This window comes from Thermobia domestica, chromosome 17 (assembly GCF_964235325.1).
Source record: "Thermobia domestica chromosome 17, izTheDome1.hap1.1, whole genome shotgun sequence".
NCBI classification, from domain to species: Eukaryota; Metazoa; Arthropoda; class Insecta; order Zygentoma; family Lepismatidae; genus Thermobia; species Thermobia domestica.
In genome coordinates this window covers 168,619,799-168,636,736 of record NC_137470.1, presented here as the reverse complement: position 1 = coordinate 168,636,736, position 16,938 = coordinate 168,619,799, and the positions used below count along the sequence as shown (strand labels likewise).

Below are 16,938 nucleotides of genomic sequence, written 5' to 3'. Positions count from 1 at the left end.
CGTAAAACTAAAGATTTCATTTCATTTTTTTTCTATCCAAGCACGCTTCATTGCGTTTCTTGAGGCCTTTGAAGTTGCCAGCATGGATTAAGTTTTGCTATTCAAATTGAAGCAAAGTGCCTGCAATGTCTGCCAACCCGCCATACGTAACTTCTCTACTGGTTGCCTAACACCGTAGTTTCGGCTTGCGACAATGTTATTCTTTATGGGCCCAAAACGGACCCTAAAATGTTGAATAGAACAATAACGATAGGGTTTTTGAAAATTTAAATGAGAACTGGAGAATCTACACAAAATTTGGAATCGACCAGTGAAAACGGCACATTTCTAGCACTTGTGGTTTTCGAGATCTCATTGTCGAAAGGATTGGGGACAAACATATAAACCCAGCTCAACCAGGCCTTTTTTCTCAATGAATTTTACGCTATTTTTTGCTATTCCATCTACTTCACACCAAGTGTTATTCATAAATTAATGTACTTTTGAACTCGTGACTAATAAGCTCACTTTGACTTATAAGCCATTTCACAACAAGAAAATAACAGGTGGTGGCCATTTCTATCTATTCACTTCGAAAGACGATTCCGTCACTGTAGCGAATATTCGAAGGCAAAATATTTCGTCAAGATTCCGCAACTAGCGCTCAACTTATATACTTTCCGGGATACAAAACTTTTTCTTTTCCTTTTCTTTTTTTTAATAAATGTGTCGAAAAACTTTCCTCACGTAACCGAGTTCATACTGTATATCAAATTTCCCACCTTTAACTTAATTCGCATTGAGTCCTGTCTCAGTAAAAGATGGAGATTTGGAAATTAATATATATATATATCCATTGTTTTCTCTTACAAGCAGAACTTTCAAAAACGTTGAAACCACATTCCCTTATTTTTGTTCAAGAATTTATGTGTCGAAGTTTATATTTCAAACTTAAGAGAATCCCCACACTCACCACTTGTCGATAAATAATGGAAAATTTCAATATGATTGAAATTGCCCTCTTTTACCCCTTTGCTGCCGAATTATCAGAAACGCTGAAATATGAATTTTGTATTTTTTAATTAAAATTTACCTTCATTTAGGGACATTTCGACACGTTAAGCAACAAGTCGATACTACTCTGAAAGTTACGATAATTTTATTCTGCAAAAGCGATAATATTTGACAATAATCCTTGTCCTAGCTATAAAAACAAAATCTTGCCCGTGAATGCAGTACTTGCAAATGCAAGAACACACAAACGAAATGGTGTGGATCAGTAGATTTAGGAAGTCATGCGAGAGAACTTGACACTTACTATGGGAGATGATGACATTATGTAAACAATGAAATCCTTCACACCTTTGAAAACAATTTCCTTTACAACAAACATAAACGCAGTGAAATACTAGATGTAAGGTTTCTACTATCTACATATGACTTATTTGCAAACTGTGCTGCAATTCATTACAACTAAGTTGAGATACAATAACACTGAAACAATGTAAGGTTGTTAATAACAAACTTCGTTTTCAACCTGTTTCGCAACATATTGTATATCAATATTTCACTACGCATAATAATCAATAATCGTAAACCACAATTTAACACAATAATTTTCGGAATCTATATGCGAAGAATCCTACAGAGGCTGATTTCTTCCAACTGAAACTGACTTTCTCATAGTCTTCTTTCACAACATATTGCCAGGGTTCCTACGAACAAAGTTGTCGTAAGATAAGTTGAAATTGTCTTTCAAACTGCGGAAGAAAGATACATTAAGGATTGACAATTTTGAGTATTGTGTAATGAGAACATTAAAGGTTTTCATTAATATATCAGGATCTTTGACACATGTACTGTGCTAATCTGAAACCAAAGGTACTTTACCATTAGGTTTATTCCGGACTAAATGACCCAGAAGCTGAGAAAGGGTGTTTGTTTTGTAACCTAATCCTATGATGTATTCACTAAGATGAACCGGACGGTAGTCCTTTTGTCTGATGACTTTCCTTCTAACAAAGGAACTACGTGTCGAAATCTCTCTACAATCACTGTCGATTTATCTCCTAAATGCATTTACAGTATTAAAAAAAGCTGGCACGAGTTGTTACTGTAACAAACAATGTGTATCAGCCTGACACACATGCATACAGAGAGTATACTATATCATAATAACAATCCTTTGCCTCCTTTCATCAACATATATTCCGCTATACCTTACTTTTGACTTACTGAAACTTATAGCAGGGATAGTTTTTTGTTAAATAAAGCTTTATGTACCTATTCTAGAGGCTTCTGCTTCCTTTGCGACAGGCAAAATTAACCTCTCCGCATATGCAACTTGTCACTAAGAACCGATACTAATTTTCCACGTACTGAATGTTTCTTCTCGCGTGCGTGTATGATCACTAGCTTTGCCAGACCTTAAAAGTGTTGAGATCTTCTGAGTTTCGAGATCTCCCTAAATGACCCTGTATAATGAACTTCATATTTCCAACTTATGCTAATCCTCATATTTGATTCTCTCTGACTAAACAATGGGAAATTTGAGTATTTTATAAACTCCCTCTTTCCCTCACTTGGAGCACAATTTTCGGCAACTCTGAAACATATTTTCCCTTATTTTTAATGAAGAGTTCATGTGCCGAATTTCATCTCCCTAATGAAAGAGACTCGTAAGATACACAGCTCTTGGAGAAAATCTCGAACCTCTTTACCCCCGTTAAAATGGGTATTTCCGAAAATCCTTTCTTATTCCTTACTTTTGTGGCCAAAGCAGTATTTTATCCAAATTTCATGTTTCTATCTGTAGTACTATGGCCTGGGCGGTAATGAATCACTCAGTTTTACATTTTTATATATAATAGTATACAGGGTGTTACGTACATGTTTCACAATATTTTGGGAACAGACTCCTTACATCAAAATAAAAAAAAAAAGAAGTTCATATGAACCTGTGATTAAAATTGGATAATTTCGGAGTTATAGGGTGCCGAATACATGAAATAAGTGAATTTTAAAAGTCCATAGCTCCACTACTATGGGGCCTATCGTAGTCAGGTCAAGACGCCACTGTGGAACTAGTATGTGAACTATCCAAATATTCATTTTTAAGAATATTTGCACACCAATTTTTAGGGAGGTAGGTGGAGAGTGATGAAGTGTTCCCGAACAGTCTCTCTAAAAATGATTGTGTAAGTACTGCAGGGTCTGAAAGATGAATATTTGGATAGTTCACATACTAGTTTCTCAGTGATGTCTTGACCCGACTATATCCATAGTAGTGGGAAAAAAATCTTTGAGTTTTACGTCCCACGGTTATGCCGGTTAGGCTAAAGGAGACGGTGATGATGAGTAATGTATGACATGGTGGAATGAAGAAAGTGAGAATGAAATTTTTGAGTTTTACGTCCCACGTTTATGCCGGTTAGGCTAAAGGAGGCGGTGATGATGAGAGATGAATGAAAATGGTGGAATGAAGAAAGTGGGAGGAAACGGGAGAACCCCGAGAAAACCCACGCACACGGTGTTTGTCCACCACAAAGTTCACTTGGCGGGAGCAGGGTTTGAACCCGGGACCCCAGGAATGAAGAAAGTGGGAGGAAACGGGAGAACCCCGAGGAGACCCACGCACATGGTGTTTGTCCACCATAAAGTTCATTTGGCTGGGGCTAGGATCGAACCCGGGACCCCAAGCACTAGGAACGCTCTACCACTGAGCCACCGCCTCTTCCCCATAGTAGTGGAGTTATGTATGTTCAAAATTCACTTGTTTCACGTTTTTGGCACCTTAAAACTCCAAAATTACTCACTTTTGAGCACGGGCTCATATGAACTTTTTTTCTTATTTTGATGTGAGGAATCTGTTCGCAAGATATTGTGACTTTTTATGTAACACCCTGTATATTATATGGGCGAAATAACAAATAATCTTTTATCTTGATTTGTCTATCAATTTACCAGAGATATCTATTGATGAACAGACGTTGAAAATTCAAAAAAACAAAAGGTGAATAGACGAAACCTGACGTGGGAAGACTCATTACGCATAAAAAAAATAAAAAAAATCGGAAAGATCAACTTAAGTTAAATATTACTCACATATTTGACATGTATTTTATTTAAAAATCAGGAAAATGTTTAAAATAAGTAGGTGGAATCATACAACAGTAAGAGTAGCAACATGGCATTTTGTTTAGATTTTGGAAGGTCGTGGTTTAATAAACAGGGAAATATGTGTTTAATTGCAGCATAGAAATGAGTGTGTTAAGCAGGAACCCTTTAAAATATGATAAGAATGTTATGGTTTGTTTCACGTGATTACGCATTTTGTTGGAATTTACGATCTAAATGTTCAATTGTCTAATACTTTCATGTTTTTATTATTATTATTATTGTTTGACTTCTCTAACCTTCAGTAAACACCTGTACATTTCATTTCAATGAGTAATAATTGAAACTTGTAAAAAGGTTTATTACTTATTACTTTTCGTTTTCTATTCCCGCCTACGCAAGAAAATCGGCTAACGATGATTGGTTATGCATTTGACCAATCATGGCCATTTTAAATATTCTTACAAGTTCTGTGTGTTGCACGCTTGTTAGTTGAAGAAAAGTTTCAGTACTGGGCGCTTCTACTAAAAAGGTAAGCTATGTTTCCATATTCCGATAGCACTTCTAGGGGCACAAGTTAATAGTATTAGTAAATATTAATTACTTATTTTAGAGGCTCACATTCTTAACTTTATTTAAATGACTGACAAACACTTATATCACACTGTACAGTGTGTTTGGATCAAATTATTCCAATTAGAAATGCAAATATCCTGACAATGCATAGTGACAGAAGCACCTGATTTCGTCTCTCTGGGAGAGAAATAATCATCTGCAGACGGAAGATCGCAACATTGCTACAATGCATGCATTTTCTGTTTTTTCTTTTTTTTTTTTTTTTTTTTGTACAGCTAAGGGAAATGGCGTCGTTTGCTGTGTCAAATGCTATCGCGGATTGATTAAAGCAATAAATTTTTACACGATTAGCGTTTTCTGACGAAGTTCCATACCCTAGGTAAAATGCATAGACATAAATGGGATATATTGAGTGAGGAAAATCCCCGAACAGTTGCCCACATGAACACGACAAATCTACATTAAATGTATGATATGTTCACTCAAGATTCTATTATCAGACTTTTTTTTATTACAGTTACAGTAGCAACGCTCCTGGCAATGTTGGAACATTGTATGCTGTATCTCTTTATCGCATTGATACATGTTCAAACCAGCAGGGTTCCCACCACATTATGCCTGCAATATCAGAGATTCCATCAAAACAATTAGTTCAAAGGGAAGGATGTATTTTAGGGTTCCGAGGGTATCTAATTGGACCCTCAGGACTTTTTTCTTTGAGGTTACGCCAAGAATGCTGTGTACTAAACAGCAGTGCAAAGATGAATTTAATCTACGGCAATTGCCGCTGCATTTGGGCTCACGGCCTTACAAATGTAACGCAACGCCTGAATGGAGATTTAGTACTCCTATGGTGTTTGTTGAGGAACCAAAGAAGGTGATCTATTATGGCGATATATTTTACTGGTAATAAAAGTCGAAACAGGAGTTCCTTCGTGGCTAAGCGGTTAGCGTACGCGGCTTTGGTGTGGGAGACCCGGGTTCGATTCTCAGCGGGAGCTCATGCGGTTCGGATTCCACGTTAATTAGTAGGTCCCGTCTCATATAGCCTCGTTGCTGAAAGGGACGTTAAACTCAAAACTCGAAGCTTTTCTATTCCAGTAAAATGAGACTGGACGACCGTGTTACTATTCTTTGCCGGAATATTTTCATTTCGAACTGATACATTTTCAACCAAACACACTGTGTTATGAATGAAGACCACTAATGTGATAAGCGAATAATATTAAAAGTAATAATGGCTAAAGAAATCTTTAGGGGAAAAAAGTTGCTCATATCCCCATCAAACCGTCAAATACAATCCGTCAAATCAATCAAGTACGGAACTAATTAATCCGTCAAATACAAAGGTCTTTTGCTGGCTACCGAACAATCAGAAACATGTTTCTCAAAATGAAATTCTTTGAGTTTAGCGTCCCTTTGATCAGCGACACTGTGTGAAACGTGAATCTACTGTTTATCGTGGGATCCGAACCACATTAGCTCTCGTCGGGAATCAAACGTGGGTCTTCCACGCCAAAGGCGCTACGCTATGCATATAGCCACGTTGAAACTCTATTCCTCAAGTGTTTTGTGTGAAACATCGTGTAGTACAGCGTAGAAAACAAGATAAAGTTGAACAACACGTAACAACGACAAGTAATGTATGGAACTACTTATAGTGTGTGTATGTGTATAATGTAAAGAGTGGTATATTATCTGCGAGGAACAATAATAAATGAGGTAATTCTAGCGGAAGATTTTAGCAGAAAAAGAAGACTGTAGACAAAACAGAAACAAAAGCAAAGCGTTTAGAATATTATTTAAGGAGAAATTATGCGAATAGATATGTGCTCAAATGGACAATGAAAACTGAAAATGAGGCTTAAGAATTTAACGTATGTTATATGAAGACTACAGAGGAAAAAGGTGGCAAGTCAGTTTTCTATAATTTTACACAATTACCCTGTTTTCCACTGACTTCCTTCCTTTTTCCCTTGTAGGCGAAATTTTTAGCGTTAAATTTCTTAGTGACTAACCTTCTTCTAAGTGTGGGATTTGGTCCATGCAAACTGCACCTTTCAAGCTACATAATTCTGCTGTTAACTCATTTTCGAACATTTCTTGACTTACCTCCTTTTCCCCCTGTGGTCTTTATATGTGAAATGTTAAAACTGACTCACTCATCAACACCCAGGCCATAACACTGTAGGTAACCAAACCAAATTTTGGCTAATACTTCTTTTGCTACAGAAGCAACGGGATAAGAATTTTTTATTTAAATATATATAAATTAAGAGGGATTTTCTTTTATTCCCAAGAGTACAGTCCCTGTAAATCCCTGAACTTAAGGAGATGTAGCCCACTGTATAAAACTCTCCTAAAAATGACTAAATACGTGTTTCAATGTTTAACCCTTCGTTAGTGAGGCACGGTCTCAGATTCCGGGTGGTGTTCATTTGTTGTTTACTTTTTTTTTCGGAACATGTGGCGGAGTTGAACCTCTTAGTACTTTTAGGGCAATAATTGAAATGATCATAGTTGTATAGTGATAAAGGTGATGGTAATATAATGCAACCATTTTTAGCTTTAATAAGGAGAAAGAATTCATAGGAGAACAAAAGAAAAAACCGGTCTCTGAGACCAGCCTCACTAAAGATGTTCCAGAAATTCACCACACTTACGAAGGGTTAAAAAAAAAAAAATCCGCTTCAAAAGGAGTTAAGTGGTCAATCCGAGATATTTTAATATTAAAATGCACATTCATCAAATAGAAAATGCGAGATTTTTTTTCTTTTAATAAGACCTATGAATTTTTGTTTATAAACTCATGTTTTAAAATAAAATAATACGTATTTCACCGTTTTCAAAAATCCTGGTTGTAAAGTGGAAAAGACAGCATAGGATAATATAATATTCAAATTTCCTTTTCTTTACTATTTACAAGAAACAAAGTTTTTTTTTCTTTAATTTTATTTACAGAGGCTAATTCGGAATGGATTCCTTTTACGTCATCCTGCTGGCTATTTTCCTACATGGTAAGTACATGAACATTTATATTTTTTTCGTGTACTATAGTGAAATATGTAATTTTCACATATTCAAATAACGTTGTTTTTTTTTTAATTTTTTTTCTACAAAAGCGTTATACACTTGTGAATTTGTTAATATACGATTGAGTTAACAAGATCAGATTCACCGGTTTGTATACTTAAAAAAAAGAAATAATCATGATATAGAATGAAGTAGTATAGTTATATCACCCTCCTGCGAAACCCACGCCCCAGGATTATTCAACAAAAGCTGTGCAAAATTAAAGTGTGTTTATTTTGTACTGAAATATGCCAAGGTAATTTTGTTTTTGAATTCACAAGCGGCACGGGGTGTAAAAGTTACAGATATCATTAACAACAATGTATTTTTTTTTCCGAAATTTGTTAATACGTTCATGCGCCCCAAGTGGATGAAACTTTCAGGAAATTTGTCAAAAATATATTTTTCTTTAATTTTGTCAAAGCGAAAAACAATTTTCGTTCGTCAACATACACTCAAAAGTGCTTTTAACGTGCATAATTTTGATGAATGATTCCATGAGCAACATGTTAGGGTTCAAATTTGACTACTTATAAAATTAAATTTGTAACATAGACTTTTTTTTTTTTTACAAAATAATTGATTTAAACACCTAGATATATACTCGCGAAACTGCTTGATACAGCCTACCGGAGATTTCTTGGGATTATATAACATTTTGATACACTTCATTGTGTGTGTAGATATTCTAGGGATTGGGTATTACTTATTATGCAACATACATGAAGATTTATACGCAGGTACAATAGTGGGAAGTTAAAAATTTCAAAGAGAAACTTGGAATTATTTTGGCTTATATTCCGATTCGGTATAAAAGTTTCTTATTGCGTTCTTCGGGTTTATTTTGTCAAGGATAAACCTATTCTTTTTCCACCATAGACAGCATTTGAAGCCGTGGTTACTAATTTGATGCACCTCTCAATCGCCTGATGTGACACGAAAAAAAAAAGAAAAGAAACATATTTATGCCGGGTGTTTCATAACAACACCGACAACGTTTGGGAGGTAATTCCTGACACCAAGCTAAGGCAAAAAGTATAGACGAACCTGGGTGCACAAATGCTTCCTTTCGGAGCTATAGGCTGCCAAAAACATAAAAAAATGAAATTTAAAGGACCATAGCTCCAATACTATGGGACCTACCGTAGTCGGGTCAAGACTTCAATTAAGAACTAATATATGCGCTATCCAAAAATACATGTTTCAGAATCCTGTGGTACTTCCGGAACAATTTTATAGAGGTCGTTGGTGAGTACTTCATATTATATGCCCGTAGCCAAAGTCCCTCTATAAAACATGATGCGTGAGTACCCTACGATTTTTGGATAGCACACATATTAGTTTTTTAAGTGAAGTCTTGACCCGACTACGGTAGTTCCCATAGTATTGGAGCTATGGCCCTTTAAAGTTCATTTTGGCAGTCTATAACTCCGAAAGAAAGCATTTGTGCACCCAGGTTGGTCTATTCATTTTGTCTTATCTTGGTGTCAGGAATCACCTCCCAAACGTTGTGGGTGTTGTTTTGAAACACCCTGTATACTATTGGCATTATCCGCATTATTCACGAGCTTCTGCAGTTCTTCACAATGCGATTATCTTGTTGGGGTGGTTCACTCCATTCTGTATTCTGCCAATCAATGAAGTCATGGTATTCCTTACCTTCGAAGTTCAAAAGAGAAACTCAAAGCTATCTGACAGAAAATTGCTTAGATCTTTCTCTCACAGTTAGTGTCCTCGAGTTAGCCAGTTCCCTGATGTGTTTCCTTTCATAATTCAACATTGCGATGAGAATATTTTCCGCATGACGAAAGATCAATTTCTCTGTGTAACAGGGTCCCCAACGTGCTTGAGATATTCTGGCAGATATCTCGAAAGCATAATGAGGTTAAACAGAGGTCGGGATCCTTTTGCACAAGAAGATTTAGTTTTTATTTGCAACCACAACGGTGGCTTAATGGTAGTGTGCTTACCTCTTGTGCGTGAGGTCCCTGGTTCGATTCCCAGCAAGCAAGTTTGTAGCAGATAACATTTTGTCCGTGAGTTTTCTCGAGGTACTTCCGTTTCCTCCCACTTTCTCATTCCACTAGTTCTTCCATAATCCTTCGCTTACTTTAATCATCGTCTTCCTTAGCCTAAAGGGCATAACCGTGGGACGTTAAACTGGAAGATTTTTTTCTATTGATATCCTGTACAAATTTAATTCGTGTGAAATTTTCACATTCCGAGCCAGATCTGACACAAATATTTCCTAAAATGCCTCATAACAATACAAAACTATGACGAACATGAGTAATCTTGTATCAAATTGTAACGGTAGCAAGTTGCTAGATATTTAATTCCATAATTCTTAATTAATTACAAGTACCTCAATTTTGTGCTAGCGAAGAAGAAAGACTATTATATTTCAATTTTTAGTAAATATTGACAATTAGTGATTTGAAAACTGTTAATAAAACCAAATATATAAAAGTTTATTTAAGTTCCCATTAAATACCATAGACAGGCATTCTTCAATCAGCTATAAGGGATTGTTCACATTTCCTAGTTTCGGCCAATCAGAGCCAAGTATTTGTTTACATCCTTCATGTGTATCCTTTGCTATGTATCCTACTAATATCCTTTCACTTTTCTATAAGTTATCCCGATATTAGCGTATTCAGCATAGTTACTGTTCTTAAGTCCTGTGGGACAGATTGTCGCAATTATAGTGCACAATTTTGTTATTTTGCAAAGTTTCAGTATGTAATAACTTGTCCTTTCACTGCAGTAGTTTAAGCTGTAACTCTGGGTCTTTATAATTAGTGCAAAATTACCTGTGTGGAGTTCAAATGGCTGGTCTAGTTGGAAAATTTCCAAAATTTTATATTGAAATCCACCTATTTCCAAAAAAAAAAAAAAAAAAAAAACTTTCTCTCTTTCCATATTTTTTTCCGCATCCTTACTCATAACGGAGGTGGCCTATGGCCCTGCACTTTTGATACACCCGGTTAATCATGTTCGTTTAATGCTTCCTGAAGAAACGAGAATATTCAGCAAAAATTTAATTAATATGCCGGGTGGTCCATTTATAATGATAGTAGTAAATATCTCAGAAATCGTAACACAGAAACTAAATTTTGCACCAAGAAACTATATGAAGGGGGACAACGTCCTAGGTATTTTGTAACACCACTGGACGAACAGTGTTACCAACACAGCATTAAGCTGATTCTTTTTAAATGGCGCTACACCAGTTTATTACATTTTCTTTTCAAATCAATGTGTCAAACAAAAATTTAAAATGCCACTTTTATTATTCAGTGTTGCAAACTAAGGATATTATAGTATCACAAACATCCAAAGTTTGAAAGCATCTATCACACATAGAACACAACGGAGATGGATAGGATAATGTTCATCTAAAGTATTTTAGCGTTGGATACCATGGTCATGGTATGGCTTGTTTCGAATGAATAGAATCGAACTTACCAGGACTTGAAGATTCGAATGTTTTTGCAAGGCTTTACTTCGAAAAAATGCTGAAATAAGTATCATACCTAGTTACTTGTATGATTTCCAATGAACATACAAATTATTTTGCCGTTTACCCCACTTCAATACCTCAAACCCTTCTGGAGATATAATAAATATTGATTAAGTATGCAACACTACCTAAATCATATAATTGCTAGAACTTACTGTAGATATAGCTACTAAAAGATCCGCTGTAATGCTATACAAGAGAAAGAAAACAACGATCATTTTAAATATTTTCCACAAATACGCCATTTTTAGCTGTGTTGCGAACTTTATCAATGTTTATCATATCTCCAGAACGGTTTGAGATATCGAAGTGGGGTAAACGGCAAAATAATTTGTACGTCAATTGCAAACCACACAAGTAAATATGATAATTATCTAAGCATAAAGCATTTTTTAAAAAATGAAATTCTTAAGCTCTGGTAACTTGGTTCTTATTCATTCGAAACAAATCATACCAAGACCATGGTATCCAATGCAAATGTACTTTTGATGTGCATTACCTGTCCATCCCTATTGTGTTGTGTGTGTGATAGAGACGTCCAAATTTTGGATGTTTGTGATACTGTAACATCCTTACCACACTTTTGTAATTTTATTCTGTATGTGACCACATAAAGAAGTTTTTTTTTTTTTTTTTTTTTTAAGAACGGCCTTCGCTTATATTTATTTTAGATAAAAAATTTCATCCAGTTTGGGTGAAGACAGGAAGGAGTTTAATATGCTAATTACGTTGTCTCTTTGTATGTCTAGGCTTATCCTTTGTGTCAGAAAATACCCACTTCTAGGATCTCCTGATTTATTAATTAAATTTGATCCTAATTCCTTCAGAAACATTCTGGCTTCTTTGCTAAAAACACCCAATGTAATATCCTTACTTTGCAATCCTGAATAATAAATGTGGTATTTTAAGTTTTTGTTTGGAATGTTGATTTGAAAAAAAATGTAATAACCTCGCGTAGTGCCATTAAAAAAAAAACAACATAAGTTTATGTTAGATTGGCAATACTGTTCATCCGGTGATGTTTCAAAATTACTAGTATGTTGTTCCCCTTCCTATAGTTTCTTGGTGCAAAATTTCGCTTCTCTGCCTTTTACGATTTCTGGAATATTTACTACTATCATTACAAATGGACCACCCTGTATAAAGTCGCTGTTTTATTAATTTCTAATTGCATTAAGTTAATGATACCTTTCGTATGTATAAATAATGTGTTTTTAATATTTTTTGTAGGTTTCACAGCAGATTTGGTATTAACTGACAATGCTTATTACCGAGGACATTATCTGGAACCAGGTAAGAGACACTATATATGAAAACAAAAAAGAGTTCATATGTTCGTTTATTGAATCTATTTTCAGCGCCAAGTCTATGATAGACGTCAACCTACAGTTTAAACTTTAAACGCCAATTGACACAACTTCGGCGTCGGGGTTTTAAACCTGAGTAATTCAGCGCCTAATTAAGGTAACAAGATGTTTTTGGTACCAATATATTTCTGAAGGATGCAGCTTTCCCCCGGTTTGCATTTCATATATGTGGGAATATCCGTGCATTTCATGTATCCCTGTGTTTTCCACATGTTTTTTGGGGGTCATTTCCCCCTTGAAGCACACTCATAAAATTGATATATGAAGCGATGAAGTAGGCCGCTATATGGTAATATTTTGTATTTGTACTTCTTGCTTATATGGGGGAGTATGGAGGTGGCAAAGTTGGCCAATTTTTTGAGTTTCAGTTTTTTTTAAAAATTACATTACATTTATTTTATGACAAACATCAATAGTTCAGCCCTTTATTACGCCTTCTACGAATATGGCGGTAATTACACGAATGTTACCTTGTTGGAATGTGTGATCTATAAGCTATCCAATTGTGTATGAATCATAGCTTTGTGATAATTAGGGGGGTCACTAGAGCCCCCAACACGAGAGCCTACGACTTTGCTAAAATCTCTGGCGGGTGTCTAAAGGTTAAACTGAAATCCGAATCATTGTGATAGGTTCAAATTTTAACACTTTCTCAATAGGAATTGATCCCGGTACCACACACATCAAGGGTGCATGCGCTAGCCACTAGATCAGAGGGAATTGCGGTGTTTTAACTCTTTCTCTCTCTCAGTTTAACGTCCCACGATTATGCCTGTTAGGCTAAGGAAGACAGATGACTATGCAATTAAATGATGATTGAAGAATTGGTGGAATGAGAATGTGGGGGAAATGGGAGTACCTCAAGGAAACACAGGATAATGTTGGCTACCTCAAAATTACTTGGCCGGGGGTCGAACCAGGGATCACACAGTCCAGAGGTAAGCGCTCTTCCATTGAGCCACCATGCCTTTTTCTTTGAATTTTATTCTCAGGTACAACTTTGAATAATTATTGCACTCTGACAGACTGCAGCACAAAATCTATCTGTTTCTGAGGTTTTTTCTTCTTGGGAGTGTTTACAGCAGCGTTTCCCAACCAGTGTGCCGCGGCACATCAGCAGTTCGACAAAGCTGATGTGCCGCGAGGAAATCCAAAGAAAATTATTAATTCAATAGCAATCAAATTGCAAACCAGGAAAAAATGTATATTTCTATTTCACATTACTATGAACCCCTACTATCAATCTACAATTTTAAGTTTCATACTATGTTACTTTTCTGTACATTTTTAATGTTGAAAAAGGTATTTTTATCATTGTTATGACCATTATTGCTTCTTTACTGTTGCAAACTATTTCGTAACTTGAAATTTTAAAGTATTATTCAATCATTTCGACAAAACAAACATGCATGCAAATTACCTACATTTGTGCTTTAAAAGTAAAAGAGATTTGTTTGTTCGTTCGTTATTTAGTGATTTTTCTTCTTAGTGTAAGGTTGGATACAGTTTTCGAAAAAGAAAACGTATTTTTAAAAACCTGAGTACAATATTTCATTGCAATTGTTTTCTATTTTTAAATTAAAATTAAAAAAAAAAACATAATGATTTACCATGGGGGGTGGACCAGTGATCGACCTTTCTTCTGTGTGCAAAGGAAGTCAGTAATCACACACAAAAGTACCACGGTATTTTATATTTACAAATAATAATATCTATGAGTATGCCGCGAGAATTCAAGTTACACCCGGGGGTGCCGCAAGTTGAAAAAGGTTCGGAAACTGATTTACAGACTCTAAAATGGTATTACGCACATACTAACAGAAATTTCTGCCCTCCCCACAGGAAAATAAATTGTGAAAAATATTTTAATGTTATGTTTGAATACATTTCCTCTCTCTAATAGCACTTATTTGGAACAAAGTGAATTATTAAGAAAAAAAACTCAGTTCAAACCAAGAACTAACTAAGCTCAAAAACGCATTTCATACCTACAACAAGGTCGTTTATCTTTGCGAAAAATTTGAATTTCGTTATCCCTTTAGGATACTTGTTTTCCAAACCAAAGTAAGTTGATGAAAGTCCAGGTCAAACAAAGAGCCAATAATGTACGAAAAATTAATTTTAGGTAGTTCAAATGTTTCTCGAGTTTGGTCTTTTTATGATGAAAACAGAATAGGAGTAAAATATTTTGTAAAGTGGCCCTTGGTTTCCTCTTGAAGCGGAATCTCAAAAACGCTGGGATACGTCACCGAATATTTTTAATAAGGAGTCAAATTTCATCTTAAAATGACAAGTTCGTAAAATACTTAACTTTTAGAGTACAAATTTAACTCCCTCTATCCCTTAATATGAGAATGTAAATGAAAATTACATTATAAGAAACGACTCGATCCAAGTGACAACTATGTTCTAAAGTTTATTTCAAAAGATTCATCCATTTTGTCGTGATGATGAGACAGACAACGTGGATGTCATTTTTATATATATGGAAACACAATTATAGAAGTAGCCGTAATTATCGAAAACGCTCGGGCACATTTATACTTGATCTTAATAAGGACTTTGTCTATCAAGTTTCATTTCCCGAATACGAGGGGCTTGCGAGACACTATATTTCTAACAGATTATTTAAACTTCCTACCTTTCCCTTAGAAATCTTTGAGTTTTACGTCCCACGGTTATGCCGGTTAGGCTAAAGGAGACGGTGATAATGAGTAATGAATGAAATGGTGGAATGAAGAAAGTGGGAGGAAACGGGAGAACCCCGAGAAAACCCACGCACACGGTGTTTGTCCACCACAAAGTTCACTTGGCGGGGGCTGGGATCGAACCCGGGACCCCAAGCACCAGAGGTGAACGCTTTACCACTGAGCCACCGCGGCCCCACCTTTCCCTTAGAATACGTATTATAATAAAAGTGACATGAATAAAAACCGGGTCTAGAATAGTGTTAGATATGCTCAATAATTCATTTTGAATGATTCAGCCATTTTCCCGTGATGCTGAGATAGACGACTTTGGTTTCAATGTCAAGAAAAATATACTGAATCCTCTCTATTAAAAGAGAAATTTCGAAAACTGTGATTTTTCTTTCTTTTTTTTTTTTTGAGAGAGAGAGAGGTTCAGATGTCAATTTTACACCTCCAACTTAAGCAAATCAATAAATTTGTCTTTCTCTGAATAAATAATGGAAAATTTTAGTATTATAGTAATTGATAACTTTTATCCCCTTCAGAGTAGAAATTTGAAACAACGATTAAATATTTTTGCATTATTTCTTACTGAAGAATTCATATGTTGTCTCTCACACCCGAACCCTTATATTTGACATTTTCTGAATAAATAGTAGGACATTTAATATTATAGAAAATGCCTCCTTTCCCCTCTCTGGAGAGGAAATTTCGAAACTGCTGAAACACGTATTCGATTATTTTTACATTGTAAACAATAAAACATTTCTATAACAGATTTTGTTGGGTAGAACAATGTTCTGTGTGTATCTAGTGTTCCAGTAGGACGTATTTAAATCACTTTTTCTTGTCAAACATTTTGAAAACAAAGTTGTGAAGTATTTTATAACACATGTGGGACACAGTCAGAAAACGTAGTGTGCGTCAGCATTTGTCTATTCACTAGTAATAAGACTTTATGGTTTACCCAAAATGTTTATAAACTGAAACAAATATTTCAATAAGTTTTCAATTATTTATTTCGACATATATTCAAATACACTCTTTTTTGACAATACGAGAAAAGGTACGTTTGTGAAAACTGCTTGAGCCATTGTCTTTACAATCAATACTGGACTGGGTTCAAATTCACCCTTTTTTCTTTAAAAATGTAAAGTGCATATTAAGAAAATATTTATTTCTTGAGCACTTGTTACTATTACAACATACGACTGGTGACTACTTGTTATGCAGTCGTTGGAATGTATGACTAATTCAATGTTTGTTAGCTAGAGTTGCTTAATCAAAAGTAACGCAAACACTAGTCTGGGAGAAAAATCACCCACCCACCTGTATTTGACGCTGAACTAAATCTCAAAACACTATTTCCAACACTCGGTCACATACTGCACAGAAAGAGAGGAGAATGCCAGGAGCTACATGAAACTAGATGATGATGTCCTCTAGTAACACGCTACGAAAGTAAACTCAGGGTGAATTTTCACCCAGTCTAGTAATCTAGGGTTAATAACTCTTGAACTACCCGACATATCTCGATAAAATTTCAACATAGATGAGGTTTGGGCTGGTTTTTTTTCTATCATATATATATATATATATATATATATATATATAT

General features: G+C 35.3%; 1 protein-coding gene across 3 annotated transcripts in view; it reads left to right on the top strand.

Annotated features, from left to right (window-relative positions):
* Positions 1–4,506: 4,506 nt before the first annotated feature.
* Positions 4,507–16,938, top strand: part of LOC145674479 (fibroblast growth factor receptor-like 1) — an 88,825-nt gene continuing 76,393 nt past the window's right edge. For 2 of the 3 annotated variants that reach the window (XM_081744593.1, XM_081744592.1), the window contains exons 1-3: positions 4,514–4,627; positions 7,633–7,688; positions 12,497–12,559. In XM_081744593.1, coding sequence (XP_081600719.1) covers positions 7,646–7,688; positions 12,497–12,559 — 106 coding nt within the window. In that variant the 5' untranslated portion in view covers positions 4,514–4,627; positions 7,633–7,645. Of the gene's footprint in view, positions 4,628–7,632; positions 7,689–12,496; positions 12,560–16,938 lie in introns of all 3 variants that reach the window. The other variant, XM_081744594.1, reaches the window with a different exon arrangement.